Here is a 20694-nt window from a genome sequence, read left to right on the forward strand (position 1 = left end):
CAACCAACTACCTACCTCATCCCCACATTTGTTTTTGGATTTCTGCTCTTTTGCACACCAGTATTTCTATTTGCACATCCTCATCTGCACATATATCACTCCAGTGTAAATTGCTAAATTGTAATTACTTCGCCACTATTGGCCTATTTATTGCCTTACCTCCTTACTAAATTTGCACACACTGTACACAGATTTTTTCAATTGTGTTATTGACTGTACATTTGTTTATCCCATGTGCAACTCTGTGTTGTTGTTTTTGTCGCACTGCTTTGCTTTATCTTGGCCAGGTTGCAGTTGTAAATGAGAACTTGTTCTCAACTGGCCTACCTGGTTAAATAAAGATGAAATAAAAAATATTTAAAACTAGTGATTGGGGGTTTTGGCCTGGTCTGAAGAAAGCAGTATATCCTATGCGTCGGACTCATTAAAGAAAAACGATTTTTCCAGTTCGAGGTGAGTAATCGCTGTTCTGATGCCCACAAGCTCTTTTCGGTCATAATAGACTGTAGCAGCAACAATATGTACAAAATATTTGACAAAGGATGTGAAAAAAAAAATAAAATAGTAAAACAGCAGCCGTCACCTCCTGCGCACTTTTTGTACATAGTCCCGCCACTTTAGGGGACCAAAATGAATGGGACAAATTAACTTATATGTGTATTAAAGTAGTCAAAAGTTAAGTATTTGGTCATGAAACAATGTTATGCATGACATGCTTTGATACATTGATATCTTAGCTAGCTGGCTTATTCATTTAGATATAACTAACTTAATTGATTGCTTGTAGTATAGCCCAATATTTAACTTAAGCCCAAATAAAACGAAAAGTGTATTTTTACGTGCGTGTACATGTTGGAATTACACTGAACAAAAATATACACGCAACATGCAAAAGTGTTGGTTCCATGTTGCATGAGCTGAAATAAAAGATCCCAGAAATGTTCCATACACACAAAAAGCGTATTTCTTTCCAATTTTGTGCAGAAATGTGTTTACATCCCTGTTTGTGAGCATTTCTCCGTTTTCAATATAATCCATCCACCTGACAGGTTTGGCATATCTATAAACTGATTAAACAGCATTAGAAATGGATTAAACAGCATAATCATTACCCATGTGTTCCTTTTGCTGTGGGCATTAAAAGGCCACTCTAAAATGTGCAGTTTTGTCACACAACACAATGCCTCAGATATCTCAAGTTTCGAGGGAGCATGTATTTGGCATACTGACTGCAGGAAAGTCCACCAGAGTGCCAGAGAATTTAATGTTAATTTCTCTACCATAAATCACCCCGGATCGTTTTAGAGAATTTAGCAGTAAATCCAATCGGCATCACAACTGCAGACCACGTGTATGGCGTCGCAGGCGTGGAAGGAAGCTAACGTAATTTTACTGCATTATAGCAAATGTTTTATTTATTTGATTTAACCTTGATTTAACTAGGCAGTCAGTTAAGAACAAATTATTATTTAATAGAGATGGGAGATCCTGCTTCTGGATACAACAGGCTTGAGTACGCCTTTCGGCCTTGAAATTCATTGCTTCAATGAAAAGGGGCAGTCGTTCTAGTACAGACGATTTACATTCTGGCAATATGAATGACAACCATATAGGGTCCTAATGTATTTACAGTCAGGCAGGCAACAGTCTAGGTTAGAGGGGTCCTGAATTACAAACGCGTGTGTCCGCTCAGCTGCAAGCATGGCAGCTCTTCAGATGAGGCTTCTTCGGCAGAAAATCCAGAAAAGAAGCGAAAAGAACAAAGAGCGAAAGCTACTTAATAAACAGAAACAAGAGGAAGATAATGGTAACTGTTTTTCGAGTATTATAATCGTTGTCTACAAGTTGTATTTGGCACTCGCTAACCTCGAAGCAAGGCTAGGTAGCTAAATATGTCTCTGGTGCGTGTTTTTTTTGGGGGGGTCCTTTATTTTATATGTAACCTTTTTAACTATTGATGTCTCATGGAAATCACAAATATAATTTTAGTTGATACACGTAGCTAAATGATCCATTCCGTTAGCTTGTTTCTAGTTAAGCTCGCTAACTAAATAAAGATCGCTAACGTTAGTTAAGCTCGCTAACGTTAGTTACTAACGTTACTGTTTATTTTGGTAGTTAACGTACGTTAGCTAGCTAACGTTAGCTATTAGCTAGTGAAACAAATCCTAGGTAATTTCGAAACATCGTTATGAATGACAGGTTTTGATACATAAAGCTCTTTCCACTATTGATATCTTAGTTAAATAAATAAGGCAGCTAGATTACTTACATCACATTGATTGTGTGTAATATAGCCAAATAAGCCAATATTGGCCTAAAGCCCAAATGAAAGGAAGTGTTTTTTTTACTGGCATTATAATTCACCGTAGAGAATCAGAACTGACAGGCTGCGAGCGTCAACAGCGTCATGCGCTTCAAATAAGGATGTGCAGATCGAAATATCAGAACGAACTCTGAACCACTTCTATTAATTTGGGGACGTGTCGAAACTGATAACATTCATGCACATTTAGCTAGCTAGCTTTCTTTTGCTAGTTTATTTGTTCTGGATATAAACATTAGGTTGTTATTTTACCTGAAATGCATAAGGTCCTGTACCCCGACAACTAATCCACAGATAAAAGGGTAAACCTAGTTGTTAGTTTCTAGTAATCTTTCCTCCTTCAGTCTTCTTTGGACTTTATATTGCATTTGGCAACAAACTTTAAGGAGCATTGCCACCACCACCTGGAGTGTGGACCTCAGTTCAGCTTTCAATCACCCACGTGGGTATATGTGCCTAAAAACCAGTTTGCTTCAAAAATAGAGCCACGTTCTATTTTAGCACCTGGCTATGCAGATATGTGAGCAGTTTGGGTGAAATGATTGAATAACTTGTGTGTACATTTATGTAGCAACACAAATAGTGTGGTCAACGTGAGGAATTTACATATGCGCAACACAGGTTGAATATGACTAGGGTCAGTAGACATCGGTTAAAAAAAGTTATTAAATTGTTGCCAACAGCAGTTAGTCATCAACGCCCTAAATATCATAAAAACAGCCCAACCAGCTCTGCTAGGGTGAGTGAGGTGTTCTCTCTTTTGTGTCTGGGAGTAGCTAGCCAAATTTAGCCAGTTAGTTTGGGTGCTTGACTGCCATTGTGAGTGTTGCTCAGAGTGCACACTGGATGCTCTGGTGGAGGAGTAGGGTTGATCTGAGCGTTCTGACATCGACAGTCAAGCACCAAACCTAATTGGCTAGAGTTAGCTAGCTACTTCCAGACATTGATTTACCTTTATTTAAGACATAAATGAGAGACCACCTCACTGACCATTTTTCTCGCCCTAGCAGAGCTGGTTAGAATGTTTTTGTGTTATCTAGAGCTTTGGTGACTGTGACTATGCTACTGATACCGGTCATATTCAACGGATGTTGTGTGTTTGTAAATTAATCAGTTATTCTGCATGCTGGAACACTCAGAAATCGGAAATGGATAGCCAGAGTGAATTTACGAATCCACCCATAGAAAGAACGAGACTTAGCCAAATGCTATATAAACTGCTAGGGTGTATTAGTTATAAACTCTCCTCACGTTCATGGGCCAATATAACAGGAGGTACCGTGACTACCGTAGGACTTAAGGTACAAGGTGAGTCAAAAGGAACACAGAACAATAATTTACAAGGGTACATAGCAAACATGAATTCAACTGTTTATTACGTTCATCTTCACGGAGTCTTGACCTGCTACTGAACGGGCAAGTGTACAAAATGCAGTCCTCTAATACAGATTATAATTTGGAAACAGAACTGTATGGAGATCAAATGTTTCATTGGTGAGGAAATTAGCAGAATGTTGGCCAAAATCCACCTCGCTTCATCTTCTCCCACTGCCTGCAGCTGGGATTCCTCTCATCGCCATATTTGGTTTTGAGTGGAAAGGCCAACCGGATGCTTTACATTTATACATCCGGTGAAATATCTGGCACATTGTTATATCTGTGAGTGTAGTGATTGTAATGGAAGATGGAAGGAGAGCCTGTCTCTCGTCAGAGATCGCGTTTATTTTGGGAGGTTGCAAAATATCACATTTTCATTAAATACAAGGTAAATATCTTTCGGGTGATGATAATAACATGTTTTAAACTTTTTCCTAATTGTCATAAACAATCGTCACTACCATCACAATAAACCAAAATAGTCAAATACTGTCTGAAAGTGAATTGATTATCAATTGCAGTATTATTTTTTTAAACAAATGCAAAATTCACACTTGCTGTACACTGTTTTAAAAGTTGCCACGGACCATATTTTTCAATGACCTTGTGTTTGTGGCATCTGTCTTCCGTTTACACACAGGTGTTCGGAGACGCAGATAGCTAATTAGCACAGGTAGTCCATTCTCTTACATATTTTTCCCGTAAGCATGCTATAATATGGAAATATCGCTGTGCGGGAACCTTAACTCTATTAAGTTGTGTATCAATTTAACCTTTTGTTTTTTTTAAATTATTTATCGCCGATAACATGCATGTTAATGCTCAGACCGAGCGTCGCACCTCTTAACAAAACTCCCCTACAGAAGATGCCTTCATCCAATGACTTATGTAATAGAACGGAGTCATGATCAAGGGCTAGCTTGTAATGCTTGCTCGCTAGCTAGTCAATGTTACTAGTTGAATGATAGCCTCCTTTGCCTGGTTGATGATGTGATTTAAAAAATAATAATAATAATAATCTGTGTATTCACAGATGACCCAAACAGACTTCCAGAGGAGCGTTGTGATGAAACGAGTCACGGGGCCACAGCAATTTCAAAGCCACAGAATGCCAAACCCAGGAAGAAGAAACAAATACAGAAGAATGTGTCTGCAGAGGTGAACACAGAAGAAAAATCTGTCAAGATGAAAAGGAAGCTCAAAACTGCTGAATCGCCAGGTAATGTGACTATTCAGTAATTTCTTAAAATTGTTGTAGCTAGGATTTGAGATTCTGATATTACTCCCCTTTTCAAGAAGGCCGGGGTAAATGGCTTAGTGCCAGTTTACTAAGTCATTTCATGGTTTCCTTGTCAAATTATTTTTGTGGTTCTAACGTAGGTGTGAAAAAAGCCAAGAAGGATGAGGCAGATGATGAGGAGGATATGGAGGAGGAGAGGGGGTTGACTGTGACTGAGGAGGATGCTGATCAGGGCACAGACAAACCCACACAGCCTCTTGAAGGGGCAGAGGCTGGAGAGGAGGAAGATGATGATGACGACGACGAGGAGGATGAAGAGGGAAGTGAAGATGAGGTGGAAAAGGGGGAAGGAGAGAAGTTTGGGGATGATGATGAGGAAGGTGGACCAGAGCTCCCAACTGGCTTGACAGGTATTCAGTGTTCAATGACATAGGTCAGAGGCCTTTACACTACCAAATGTTGGCCTTGTCAACTGTGAATGTTATCTGTAGCAGTAATTTCTCAGTATTAGATATGGCCCATGAACTATTTACAATTTAGCCTCTGCAAGCATACAAATATGTATAGTATTCTGTATTTAACCATGACCTGCTTGGTAACCATGGTCAAGGATGAGGGTGGGGGCCACAAAAAAACTTAGTTGTTCATGAGGGACTGTAGTTGCTCGCAGGTCTGCATGCCCCCCTTCCACCACATTGCGCGCAAACCATTTTAGCAGCCCACCTCTTAACATTGGAGATTAAAAATAAATCGTTTTAGAGTTAATTTGGCGGGTTTGAAAGTTTTCTGCACATTTTGCCATGGGGCAGAGAGAAGATATTACAGTTGTATTACTAATTTAATGCAGTTCTACTAATTTTTCCATGGAGTGGAGAGATTTTTGCAGTTTTATGACCTATAAAATCAGTGGGTAATTTGACCATGACAACTAAGTTTAGATAGCTCCAGGTAAATGTTGCAATTCTTCAGCTAACTCTGCAAATAGCACTGCTGGGTGATAAAAAAAATCATAATGAATCAATCAATCATGTCATAACACTCCTAGCAAAATGTTTTCTTTAAATTACAATCTGTATAAAGTACTAGAATAGAAAGATTCAGAACTTTGCAACAGCACAGTTGAAAACTATATGGCAAATATAAATCGACTGGATGGTGTTCAGAGATGGATAGGAGGGGTTGAGCTGAAGGGTGGGACAAAAAATAACAAGAATATATATATATATATATGCTTGAAGTAGAAGTTTAAGTGTTGTCGATTAGTTTCCTTCAATTAGTTGAGGGGTGGTGGGGTTAAGGGAAAATAATAAAGGAAAAGTATTTATCTCTCAATATCACAGTGCATTTGGAAAATATTCACTCCTTTACCCTTTCCACGTTTTGTTACGTTACAGCCTTATTCTAAAAATTGATTAAATACATTTAAAAACTCTATAATCTACACACACTACCCCATAATGACAAAGTGAAAACATGTTAGGAAATTTTGCATATTTATTCAAAATAAAAACAACACCTTATTTACATAAGTATTCATCCCTTTTGCTATGAGACTCAGAATTGAGCTTAGGTGCATCCTGTTTCCATTGATCATCCTTGAGATGTTTCTACCAGTTAATTGGAGTCCACCTGTGGTAAATTCAATTGATTGGACAGGATTTGGAAAGGCACACACCTGTCTATATAAGGTCCCATAGTTGACATTGCATGTCAGAGCAAAAATCAATTCATGCGGTCGAAGGAAGTAACCGTAGAGCTCAGAGACAGGATTGTGTCGATGGCACAGATCAGGCCACGGGTAGCAAAACATTTCTGCAGCATTGACGGTCCCCAAGAACAGTCCTCCATCATTCTTAGATAGAAGAAGTTTGGAACCACCAAGACTCTTCCTAGAGCTGGCTGCCTGGCCAAACTGCGCAATCACGGGAGAGGGGCCTTGGTCAGGGAGGTGACCAAGAACCTGATGGTCACTCCGACAGAGCTCTAGAGTTCCTCTGTGGAGATGGGAGAACCTTCCAGAAGGACAACCATCTGTGCAGCACTCTACCAATCAGGCCTTTATGGTAGAGTGGCCAGACGGAAGCCACCTCTCAGTAAAAGGCACATGACTGCTCACTTGGAGTTTGCCACAAATGACCTAAAGGACTCTCAGATCATTAGTAACAAGATTCTCTGGTCTGATGAAACCAAGATTGAACTCTTTGGCCTGAATGCCAAGTGTCACATTTGGAGGAAACTTGGCACCATCCCTATGGTGAAGCATGGTGGTGGCAGCATCATGCTGTGGGTATGTTTTTCAGGGACTGGGAGACTAGTCAGGATCGAGGCAACGTATAGAGAAATAATTTTTTGAAAACCTGCGCCAGAGCGCTCATGACCTCAGACTGGGGTGAAGGTTTACCTTCCAACAGGACAACAACCCGTAGAACATAGCCAAGACCACGCAGGAGTGGCTTTGGGACAAGTCTCTGAATTTCCTTGAATGGCCCAGTCAAAGCCTGGACTTGAACCAGATCAAACATCTCTGGAGAGACCTGAAAATAGCTGTGCAGCGATGCTCCCCATCCAACCTGACGGTGCTTGAGAGGATCTGCAGAGGAGAATGGGGGAAAATCTCCCCAAATACCAGTGCGTCATACACATTAAGATTCAATGCTGTAATTGCTGCCAAATGTGCTTCAACATTGTACCGAGTAAAGGGTCTGAGAAAGTTGGTAAATTTGATATTGTTTTTTTATGAAATTGGCAATTCCTAAAAACATGTTTTTGCTTTGACTTTATTGGGTGTAGATTCATTTAATAAATCAAAAATACATTTTAGAATAAGGCTGTAACCTAACAAAATGTGGAAAAAGTCTAGGGGTTCTGAATACTTGGATATTTACAAAAAATATATATGGGTGATTGGAAATTATTTGACATTAATGGAAGCCACAATATATCTGCAATATTAAAGCGGATCTGACTTCCAACAGTAAGTTGAGACCCCGACTGAGTTACTTAAAAAATAAATAAAAAAGATTCTTCAAGGGGGGGGGTTGCGCCACCATTTGCCCATTTAGGTCATCCTTGGTCAGTCTACTTGTGTTAGTGCTAGACTAGAGCCCTTCTATGAAAAACCCATGCAGGTTTGAACTGTTTTCTGTTTCCCAGGTGCGTTTGAGGACACATCGTTTGCCTCTTTAGCCTCTCTGGTGAGCGAGAACACTCTAAAGGGTGTGAAGGAGATGGGCTTTGACCACATGACTGAGATCCAACACAAAAGCATCCGCCCCCTACTGGAGGGAAGGTAAGCCTACATTTGACATTCTAGCCAGAATTAGCCAGAATTAGCCAGAATTTCCACCTGTTAATTGTCCTCTATAAGGCTGACTGAAACAGAGCTCTGTAAAATCCTTCTAGGACTCTGGGTGTGGCTGTCATCACATATTGTCAGCCCATAATTGTAATGCAAATAACTGCCGTTCTCATAGTAATTGACCGTTTAATTAACATGAACATGTATAGCATCTCTGGGCTTCCAGGCATACAAGCTGCTGATTTGATGTGCGCATTTGGAACATCTAAAAGTCTAATAAATCCATTTAATATAGCCTACACCTTCACAATAACATCCATTATTTCATTGTGATAGGCCTATAAACGTGAGAATGTCTTAGAAATTAAAACATGGGCTGAATGATTCGACACTCTGCGCTTCCCGCGGGAGGTAGAGACAATTGCATTGCTGCTCTGCTGGTGTGGCAAATCAATGAGAGGTGGAATTAAAAAGAAAATGAGAAGGGCTACAACGATCAAAAGCCAACAATGTAGGCTGCTGTTTAGGCTGTAATCTGACTGGAGTTGTTTGTAGGTGAACATGAACTCACTCATTGACACGCATCCATTCATGCTAAACGCATCACAACTGTTGCTACCAGACTCTTGTACACTTGGCCCCATCCCACCCTTCCACAATACACGTGTTAATATTGGACAATAAATTGTGCCTTCCTGTATTATACTCCAGCTAAAATGTTTATTATAAACTGGGTGGTTTGGGCCCTACCAGGGGTAGGACAAAAATGTAGTTTTAGTGCTCTAATCACTTTGGTAACCAGTTTATAACAGCAATAAGGCTCCTCGGGGGTTTGTGATATATGGCCAATATACCACGGCTAAGTCTAGGCACTCCACATTAAGTTGTACAAAAGAACATCCCGTAGCTGTGGTATATTGGCCATATACCACACCTCTTCAGGCCTTATTGCTTAATTCTATTGTACTGCCATTTACTGTGTTTGTATTATCATTTCTAATTGTTAGATTGTCGAAGGAATCTGCAAGTAAGCGTTTCGTTGGACGATCTATACCATGCGTATCCTGTACGTACCATTAATAAAACTTGAAACTAATATTAGGACGGTGAGAAACGCACTTAGCCTCAATTAGCTATCTTCGTTCGGTTTGATGGCGTCAAGACAGGTAATATGTAAACGGATGGGATGATAAATGACTAGCAAGAAGTTAAGTCGTTGCGGTCTCTCCCTCCTTGCCTGTTCTGAGCCTCCTGTGTCTTACCTACACATTCACACACACACATGACCTCCGTTCCCTAGTAGCCTACAGCTGCTCGCTCTATGCCTCTCTCTCCCTTTGTCCATAGCTCCAGTTTAATAAAGTAGCAAAACAATTGGCTTTTCTGTTGCTTCTGTCACCCGGAACAGACCGGGTCCATAAGGGGACAGGTTTAGTTGTCCTTTAGGTTATTTCGGTCTAGATTTTAAATATATGCATATTGGGTCCGGTGCTTTCCCGTGAACATTTTGAAACGGGGCCTCTAACTCCCATTACCATCTGTCTTCATTCATGTTATTCCAATTCAATCGTGAAGTTAGAGAGCGATTAGAGGGACAACGGAGCACTGAAAATCAAGCCATTAGCGAGGGCCATTTGCAAGTTTGGTAGGCTACCCATCAATGCTATTTATTTGCGCAGTTTTGGATGGGATTACTTTGACCAACAGAATGACTGCTGGTGTGGTGATAATATGGTCACTGCGACAGCACTATCCAGGACTACCAAATGTTGCCAAATGGCATCCTAGAATCAGCCCTACGGGACTGCTAAACTGAGTAATGTTGTTTTTGGCATGATCGATGACGTCCTTTGCTCTTCTGAATTTTTCTAGAGATATCCTGGCTGCTGCTAAGACCGGCAGTGGTAAAACCCTGGCCTTCCTCATCCCCTCCATCGAGCTCATCTACAAACTCAAGTTCATGCCCAGGAACGGTAAGATTAGTGAAGATATATAAATATGTTACCACAGTCTTTTTAGCACTGCTAACATCAAAGGCATAGGGTCTAGACCTCGCCTAAGTCTCAACCCTGCTTCCCCACTGTCCCCAGGCACGGGCGTGGTGATCCTGTCCCCAACGCGCGAGTTGGCCATGCAGACGTATGGCGTGATGAAAGAGCTGATGACCCACCACGTGCACACCTTTGGCCTGATCATGGGCGGCAGCAACCGCACGGCCGAGGCCCAAAGGCTGGCCAACGGTGTCAACATCCTGGTGGCCACACCCGGCAGGCTGCTGGACCACCTGCAGGTAATGATGATGATGATGATAAGAACAGTACATTTAGTAAAAATCCTTTTCATAAATTTCTGTCAGTGGGGACTAGGGTAATTTTGACAAAGGATTGGATTGTATAACATTTCGGTGTAGGTTACTTATTTTACAGAAGGAATTTTGCATTTAGTCCTGGCTCTCTTCATTTGTTTCTCCCCACAACCTTGCTCTCTGTAGAATACCGCTGGCTTCATGTATAAGAACCTCCAGTGTCTGATCATTGACGAAGCCGACCGTATCCTGGAGGTCGGCTTCGAGGAGGAACTGAAGCAGATCATCAAACTCCTACCAAGTATGTACCCGCATCATGGCCATAACCAACCTTACATATACTGTACCATGGAGTTTGGTGTTGCTATTTGTCTTGTGTGTATGTCTAACTCCCAATGTCTAACATCATGCATTGATCCTCAGAGCGGAGGCAGACCATGCTGTTCTCTGCCACGCAGACCCGTAAGGTGGAGGACCTGGCCCGTATCTCCCTGAAGAAGGAGCCCCTCTACGTGGGCGTGGACGACAACAAGGACAACGCCACCGTGGATGGCCTTGAACAGGTAAACAAAACGGCTCACTGCTGCAGAGTGTGACTATAAGTTATGTGCATTGCCTTCAGTTGCCCCAAAACATTAACTGAAAGTAGCAAAGCTTTAATGTTTATTTGTTAGTGGTCTTGACAGTTGGTTTTGGAGTGCCAAAAATTCAAACGTGCAGGCCGTTCAGCGTGGTTTGGCCTGTAGTGGCTCTGTCCTTTCCTCTACTGTCTGCTAGATAGAAGTGGGGTGGTTTTGAGACCCTGCCAGGTCTCCACCACGGCAAGTTTACAGTTAAACCTCACACATCAATTACAATATGCACTTGACAGGTTTGTGGTTCTCTGCTTTTCTCTGGTGCATCGGGGGTGGCCTGATATGTAAACTTTGTCTTGGTTGCCAGGGCTATGTGGTGTGTCCGTCTGAGAAGCGCTTCATGCTACTCTTCACCTTCTTGAAGAAGAACCGTAAGAAGAAGCTGATGGTGTTCTTCTCCTCCTGCATGTCGGTCAAGTTCCACTACGAGCTGCTCAACTACATCGACCTGCCCGTCATGGCCATCCACGTGAGTTGTCACCTTTCAGTCTAGCAGAACGAAAAATGGGTTTCTCTAGGAAAGGTTCAGATGGTACCTCCCCGTTTCTGACCGTTCGTATGTTTTAGTGTTTGCTGAAACTGACCTGACTCACTTTATTAGCTTGTTTCGGGAAGTTATTTGGAGCCCTTTTGAGTCAAAAAAAGACACTCAACCCATATGCATCACTGGTGATTAATTACGCCTGCTCTAAAATATGATTAATCTCAGTGTCTCTAGTAACAACAATGTAGTTCCAAGGCAAGCAACAGATTGCAGGCTACACTCTGTGTCAGTAGTCTTCGGATGATTATCTGGCTCAATTTGAGCTCTGCTACATTGATCCCCAGTCTGACCCCACAAGGCATTCTCTCTCTCATGGGTCTGCTGTGGAGACAACTGGTACATCCACACTTGGATCTTAAGGCCTTGTACCACGATAACACATCTTATGATATGACCAAAACTTGCGCAATAGGATTTAACACGAACATGTACTGTCAAATTCTGTGCGGTTCAGCAATGGCATCTTATCCTATGTGGGCAAATGCTGTCTGGCTGACATCTAATCAACTGTTTTTCTTTTATCTCTCAGGGGAAGCAAAAGCAGACGAAGCGTACCACCACCTTCTTCCAGTTCTGTAACGCTGACTCTGGCATCCTGTTGTGTACCGACGTGGCGGCCAGAGGCCTGGACATCCCCGAGGTGGACTGGATCGTACAGTATGACCCCCCAGATGACCCCAAGGTACCTAGTACCTAAGTTTGAGAGACACTTATTATGTATCTTTGACACTATTGAGTAATAACCCTTAGTCTATAAGCATCTCCAGCCAATACCTCAGTGAAGCATTAACATCTGTTTCCCTCGTTCTTATTTCTTTCTTATCCTAGGAATACATCCACAGGGTCGGCAGAACAGCTCGCGGGATCAACGGCATAGGCCACGCCCTCCTGATCCTACGGCCAGAGGAGTTGGGCTTCCTGCGCTTCCTCAAACAGGCCAAGGTAAGACCCTAACCCAACCATCTCTGACCTTACCTCAACCCAGCTCTTAACAGTAAAACAAGAAAAAAATGCAACTGAAAGATGGCTAATCAGCAGTGATGAATTATATTTTTTTAAAGGAAATGTTACGTTTTGTTTCCCTCCTGCCTCAGGTTCCTTTGAGTGAGTTTGAATTCTCTTGGGCGAAGATCTCCGATATCCAGGGTCAGGTAAGACATGCATCCACATTTGATTTCTGCATGTGAACCAGGGCTAAGTGACGTAACGTCTGTGATATAGTGGACTACAGCGGCTAATTAATTGATATGGTGAAATGATAAACGTCCTCCTGTGAACAGGAGTTAGCTTCTGTGACTTTAGCGCAATTATCTGACACGCCTTAAAATCCCAATGACAAATTCACACAAAGGTCTTCACATTTTGTTCTTTGAAGCTGGGGAAATTGATTGAGAAGAACTACTACCTGCACAAGTCAGCCCAGGAGGCCTACAAGTCCTACGTGCGGGCGTACGACTCTCATTCGCTCAAAGCGATCTACAGCGTCAACACGCTCAACCTCCCCATGGTGGCGCTCTCCTTCGGCTTCAAAGTGCCCCCCTACGTCGACCTCAGTATCCTTTTTCTACGGCAACGACCTAGGCGTACTTTCACCAATGTCGTTCAAAGTGTTACATCACCTTATCTATTCGTGGTCATGACTTTTGTAAACTTATTAAATCTATTTATGATTAAAATAATGATGCATAGTAATTATAGTGTACTTTTTTATCATTACCTAATTGGTCAGTTCAGTACGGTGTTTCCTTTAACCCAGCACTCCGCTCCAGACGTCCACAGCAAAGGAGGACTGAAGATGACGAAGAGGGGTGGGGGCGGCGGCTTCGGCTACCAGAAGGGCAAGGGCGCTCACAAAGCCAAGATCTTCAAGCACGTCAACAAAGGCAAGGGGGACAAGAGGCAATTCTCTCGCTAGCCTGTGGTCCTTGGGGAACATTACAAAATGGCTTCCTGACCTGGACTCACTCTCTGTCCAGACACCGATCTATTAGCCTGTTACTGGGCATCGTGTCTCGCTCCCTATTTGTGTGTGAAAGACCAGTCTGTTGGGTCGCCACTAGTTACCACAGCCACAAAGTCATTAACCTCGCTTATTTATTTTCTTAAAATCAGATTTTAAATCTAACCTTAACCACACTGCTAACCTTTAAATTAAGACTAAGCAAATGTTTGTATTCATTCATTTTTACAACATAGCCAATTTTGACTTTGTTGCTGTGGTAACTAGTCTCTTGTAAGGGGGCTCAATTGTTTTGCTCCAATGTCTCAGCCTGTCTTTCTCTGAACAGGTATTTTGTAGTGACAGGACTCGTGGGCTCATAGCGTTCTGAGGACAGCCCTTGCATTCCTTTCCTCACAGCAGATGTGGATTTTTACTGTAGATTCTCTTTGATATGAGTATGCAGCACTGTACATTGATTTGCATTGTTTTCCTCCTCTACTGGCCATTTAAAAAAATAAAAAATATACACCCACACTGTTGGCAAACTCTTCCCATTTGTATACCTTTTAAAAAGTATTATTTTTAAAGTATATTTATGGAGCCCTTTACGTTAAAGGCACAAAATGTATCAACACAGGACTAAGTATTAGTGCACTTGTGACCTTTTAATAATTATAGGTAGGGTATTGCAACCAATTTCCATAACAAAGGTAATGGCACACTGTTTTCTGAATTTGAGTAACATCACAGCATTGAAGAGCTGGTCCTGCCCGCTGAGCATATGGTTGTAGTGACAGGGGAGTTCCACGTGGGGGCGGTGTATTCAAGCACTGGTGTGATGTACAGGTAACTGCCAAAATAATAAACGCTTCAGTAAATGAGGGATACAAAGTATTGAAAGCAGGTTTTTCTACTGGTGTGGTTCCTGAGTTAAGTAAGCATTTAACATCCCATCATGCTTAGGGTCATGTACAAAAGAAACAATAAGAATGGTTGCAGAGGAACTCAGAAGTCGCGTTCATCAACCGATGGTTGCGTGCCACATCGACTGCTGTCGGGCACCAGGTTGCTATAACGTGGTAAGCTGATACATAAATGACCTATCCATATTGATCGAAAGTTATGACATGTGTCGGCAATGTCTGAGCAGAGGAGCGCGATGGTTGTGACTTATGCCTTCGCCCCTAACTGGTTCCTGTTTCATTTGTCTGACTTTTCTCATTGAGGTCACACTCCCATCTCCCTCTACAGTTGCTCTTGTCACATGACGGCTCACCTTCATCAATGCCATAAACTTGTCATAAACCATCAAATCACTCATGTTTGATGCAACAGTGTTACGTCCATGATACAGTGAGCCTGTGGCATACATGTTTTACATTATACCTACAACATATGGACTTGCAAGTCAAACTGAGTTTCCATTGACACGAGTAGTTGCTGGGAGAACCTTTTTGTTTTTAGGTAACACTATGTTGCTGTGAGTGAACCTTACTATTTACAGTGTCCAATAGGGAGTGCTTATTTAGACTATGCTATGTATAAAGCCTTTAAAAATTGTAATTTTCTTTAAAGTGGGACCAATAAGGACATGGCGCAATAGGCCTACTACTGTTGGGTGCTACTGGTCTGTGCAGTTAAGATTCCAGTACCATGAGTAAAGCTGTTAGGCAGGAAGCATCCTTTTCTGATGGTGCACACACTCCCTCATGCAGCTGCCAGCCAAATCATGAGATGCAAGTTCAGCCTGTCACTATCTGGCATACAAGGCTTACCAGAAAAGTTTCCACTCTGCGTACAATCTCAAATGGACACAGTTTAGGCATCTGTTTTGATTTGTTTTCCTAAGTGTCGTGTCTTTGCCAGGGTGAAAGAATTACGACATGTATGGACCAACTATCTTCAGCCATTATGACGCAACTCACACCCACTCAAAAGATTGAAGAACATCGTGTAATATGAACGCTTGAAAAAATAAAAGTTCCTCGTCCTTTTGTGACAGTTTTGTTCCCAGTCCTCTTTTTTGTGACAGGTGGCACATCTGCATGTTGCTGCACCAGTTCTGCAGAGGCAGCCAATGGAGAACAACCACACTGTCACTGTTACGGAGGCACAGCCAAGCAGCTCCATTAGCTTTACCCATCTGTTCCAGTCAGTTGTCCCCAGATTGAGCAATACAACTTTATGAGTTGCGTCAGAAGGAATGTATTCACTCCACAGATTTTAGAGCGGTTCCCATGTCAATATGGGAGGCACAATGAGTTGAAATCCCTGGCAGCCGCCATCTAAACAAAGCAGTAGACACTTTAAACAACGGCTTGCATTGCATGTCACACTCTCCTGACGTGGCCTTTGACACTGACCACACATTTGTTTACAGCTTGAGACAACTTGTCCTTAACGTGATTTAGGATAGTGTTAAGGACCCTATCAGGTAGGTCAGTGGGACAGTCTCATAATGAGATTCTGTTCATATCAAATCGTTGACCTGAAGTATCTCTTGGTGCTGTTGTAGATGGTGCTGTGAAGTCCAGGTGAAAATGGGGGTTTGGAGCTGTAGGTCAGGGTTGACCTCATTCGAAGGCTTTGTTGGGGTCAAGTCCCCCCCTCCCATTCCCCAAATGGCCTCCCCTTGAGACTGGGTCCTCCTTGTCAAGCTGTACCACATACTCTTGTCTTGTGAAAGTACCATTATCTAATGGGATGGGGTGACAAGGAATGAGGGGGTGGTGGTCCTGAGTGGAAACCCTCGTACACAAAAGCACTGTACACGTAGGGCTGACACGATTACTGTACAACTGTGTAACCAATGTTTATGGATGAAGGCTGTAAAATTGTATGAACATTTTTGGGGGGGCAAGAACAGCTGACTGAAGACTGGACAGCCGGGCATTCGTGCGGTTGAGTCTGTTTCTGCACTGCTGTAACATGGACTCTACAGTAATATGGGATCTACAATTTGGAGAAACTTTGTTTTGTTCCTTGCTAAAACAAGCCACGGTGTTGTAAGGCTTTGGTTGCCTAGACAATGACCTCTCCCCCTGCAGCAGAAGCACATGCAGTGGAGGAGAGAAGGAAATGTGCATCTTAAATTTTTGTTAACTGTTATTACAATGACCGCAGTCATTAGATGACCATTAACCGTCATCCAAAATTCCAGAACCGTTACAGCCCTATTGTACTGACATGTTTTTTTTTTTATATTCAATGTCAGGGAGAGCATTTGGGTCTTCTCAGAAATGACCGGATGGCTGTCTTCTGCCAGGCGAGCACACTGAAAAGGGAGGACTTTTGCACAATGCGACCAGTTTGAGAACGGCTGAACATTTAACATAACCAATTGATACTCTGCAACCGCAGTGTACAAGCAACCTCTAAATGTATGAGTGCATTTCACTTTCAAACCGTTTTAATGAAGAGCTGCTATCAGTGTAGCGAGTGTAGCATTTCGCTACACTCGCATTAACATCTGCTAACCATGTGTATGTGACAAATAAAATTTGATTTGAGTTTGTTCACTCTTTCATGATATGACTCGTAAAAGGCAGATATAGAATAAAACCACACTACAGGTTCCCATATAATGTTAACCAATGTTGTATTTGGTTTCGCATTACAATATTTGTGGGGTCCAGGTGTGCTGGTTTTAACTCCACAGTACCGTTATCAACAATTTCGTTTTTTTTTTATTGCAAAACAAAACCCAGGACCTGTAGTTGATGCACATCTACAGTATGTCTGCTGATGAGATGAGAAATCAAGCAACTTGTAAGAATAAGCAATACAATATTTGTTTGGTAATTAATTGCACCCAAATAGTATAGCAAAACAAGAAATGTATGCCCAGCTTTTATATGATGTTTTAAAATATAAAACAAATTGATACAGTTGCTTCTGGTTGTCTCAGTCGTCATTCCTACTTGCACTGGTAAACCACTCGTTTAAAACCACACGAGTAGTATCCAACCCCAGGCCAAAAGGCCCTCTCCCACCCGTCATGGGCCAGATGGAAACCATCAATGTTTCCACACAAACACACCCAGTCATGCTCTCTCTCTCTCTCTCTCTCTCTCTCTCTCTCTCTCTCTCTCTCTCTCTCTCTCTCTCTCTCTCTCTCTCTCTCTCTCTCTCTCTCTCTCACACATGACTATGACTTCCATCTCATTTGTTGTAGATGACATTGCTACCCCTCTAAGTTAACTCACACACAACAACAAAAAAATATTTTAAACTGTTTTGATTTGAGTATTGTGTTTTTGGAGCTTCTGGGTCAAAGGTTTAGACATATGACTGTGGTGTAATGAGAACCTTCTATGTGCCCCTCCAACCAGCCTCTCCTCTGGGATTAAATTGTTGATATCACTGACTAGGCATGAGGGGACTGCCCAGATGGAATAGACACGCAAGCTGCAGGATAGAAAACATCACTTCGAATCACTAACACACACAGTACCCTCAAGCCAGCCCTGATTGATATTTGATACTGTGATACTATTTGTTTGCCATGCTCTCAATTACACAAATCAAATTGTATTGGTCACATACACATGTTTAGCAGATGTTATTGCAGGTGTAGTAAAATGCTTGTGTTTCTAGCTCCGACAGTGCAGCAATATCCAACAAGTAATATTCTTAATTTCACAACATAAGTATCAAAAGTAAAATAATTTTAAAATTCCTTGTATTAAGCAAAGCAGACAGCCACATTTTCTAGTTGTGGGGAGGTGCAACTCAATATTAGGAATGTGTTCTTTATATTTTGTAGACTAAGTGTATGTGAAAAGTATAAATTAAACACAGGTCTAAAGTTAGGTTTCTGCCCTATGAAGGAATGACTGCGTCGAAAGAGGAGGAAGCAAACATGAGAAAGTACACAAACTATACTGAACATAAATATAAATGCAACACGCAACAATTTTATTGATTTTTACTGAGTTACAGTTCACATGAGGAAATCAGATGATTGAAATAAATAAATTAAGCCCTAATCTATGGATTTCACATGACTGGGAATACAGATAGGCATCTGTTGGTCACAGATACCTTAAGAAATGGGCCTCAAAATGGGATTGAGGATCTCGTTACAGTATTTCTGTGCATTCAAATTGCCATTGATAAAAAAACAATTGTGTTAGTTGTCTGTAGCTTATGCCTGCCCATACCATAACCCCACCACCACCATGGGGCACTCTGTTCATAACGTTGACATCAGCAAACCGCTCGCCCACATGACACCATACACGTGGTCTGCGGTTGTGAGGCCTGGTGGACGTACTGCCAAATTCTCTAACATGACGTTGGAGGTGGCATAAGGTAGAGAAATGAACATTAAATTCTCTGGCAACAACTCTGGTGGACATTCCTGAGGTCAGCATGCCAATTGCATGCTCCCTCAACTTTACTAAGACATCTGTGGTATTGTGTTGTGTGACAAATCTGGCATTTTAGCGTGGCCTTTTATTGTTCCCAGCACCTGCAACTGTGTAATGATCATGCTGTTTAATCAGCTTCTTAACATGCTACACCTGTCAGGTGGATGGATTATCTTGGCAACTGAGAAATGCTCACTAATAGGGATGTAAACAAATTTGTGCACAACATTCTAGGAAAAATAAGCTTTTTGTGCGTATGGAACATTTCTGGAATGTTTTATTTCTGCTCATGAGACATGGGACAAACACTACATGTTGCGTTTATATTTTTGTTCAGTGTAGTTTCTGTGGAAGTAGTTACTGGGAGAAGGGTGAATCTACTCAGCTAAGCCCAGATGGGATATAGAGGGGTTAGGGGGCACCAGGTCATATTTTATTGCCCCAAGTTTCCTGAGCCTTGAAGTGTAGTCTAATCCATTCCAATAGTATCTGTCCTTAATGGCCAGATACTATTATAATCTCCACCCGGCACAGCCAGAAGAAGACTGGCCACCCCTCAGCTTGGTTTCTCTCTCGATTTCTTCCTAAGTTCCTGCCTTTCTCAATAGTTTTTCCTAGCCACTGTGCTTCTAGATCTGCAGTGCTTGCTGTTTGGGGTTTTATGCTGGGCTTCTGCATAAGCACTTTGTGACATCTGCTGATGGTATAAAGGCTCTAAAAATACATTTGATTTTATTAATAGCTGTCCTTGTTTGTTTTGATGGTGAGTTGAAATAAAGACATACAATAGGTTGATGGGAGAACAAATGACATTTTTTACACCCCCAAAATAATGTACAGTCATTAGGGGGGCCTATACAGTTTGTCAGAGCATAGGGTAGGTTAAACAAAAACAGTCATGCATGGAAGTGAGGTTGACATACTGATATGTTATAGGGCATCCCAGTTAAATACATTTGCAACCCCAAGATCCAATCAAGGTCAAGCAGCAGAGAAGATGCAACGGGTGCAAATGGAGAAGTAGCTCATGCAAAGTTCAAGAAGTAATATGTACCCACAACAATTATATTTTGTCTGTCTTTTTTTACAGGACTAGAGAGCATTGTCAGGCAGGTGGCAGCTACAGTTGATAGGGCAATGGAGACAGTCAGCGATTCATGGTGGTCTGTCGTCGGTGTGGGTTGGGGACAGATATACTGTATCAGCTGTCCTGTCCTCAGTAACAACAGGACAGCGCAGGGGCAGTCGAGGAGGAGCAACAAGAAGTCGGGTAGGTAAGATGCGCACAAAAAAGTAACACACCCAAGCTGAATATGCAGACAGGAAATAAGTCCCTTTCAGTATGGCTAGTCTTCCGTGCTGCGTTCAATAACGATATCTTCACCACAAACTGATGCTCCACTGTGCAGGTAGAGTATCTAGCATTCTAGCCAATATGGAATTGCCAAGTGTCCATGTCACCTGCAATACTTCCGTATTAGGGTCAGGAGTCCGGACACTTAATTCTCAAATGACATATGCACTAAAAAGCTGCCTGTGTCAATCAACAATTGGCAATTAGGATTGTCATGGATTAACAACATCTTGTCATTTGAGTGAACTATAGCCCTATTCGGACGGGATTAGTTTTACTGGGAAGGCCGGGTAATGTAATT

General features: G+C 42.0%; 1 protein-coding gene across 1 annotated transcript; it reads left to right on the forward strand.

The window, feature by feature from the left end:
- The first annotated feature begins 1649 nt into the window (after window positions 1-1649).
- On the forward strand, window positions 1650-14201 carry LOC124043771 (ATP-dependent RNA helicase DDX18-like). Its single transcript, XM_046362713.1, has 14 exons — window positions 1650-1807; window positions 4737-4922; window positions 5084-5353; window positions 8097-8232; window positions 10114-10214; window positions 10332-10531; window positions 10733-10847; window positions 10970-11109; window positions 11489-11650; window positions 12255-12407; window positions 12554-12667; window positions 12820-12876; window positions 13101-13278; window positions 13495-14201. The coding sequence occupies exons 1-14, from the start codon at window positions 1702-1704 to the stop codon at window positions 13638-13640; spliced, it is 2064 nt and encodes a 687-aa protein (XP_046218669.1). The 5' UTR covers window positions 1650-1701; the 3' UTR covers window positions 13641-14201.
- The last annotated feature ends 6493 nt before the right edge of the window (window positions 14202-20694 follow it).

This window comes from Oncorhynchus gorbuscha, linkage group LG09 (assembly GCF_021184085.1).
Source record: "Oncorhynchus gorbuscha isolate QuinsamMale2020 ecotype Even-year linkage group LG09, OgorEven_v1.0, whole genome shotgun sequence".
Taxonomy (NCBI): Eukaryota; Metazoa; Chordata; class Actinopteri; order Salmoniformes; family Salmonidae; genus Oncorhynchus; species Oncorhynchus gorbuscha.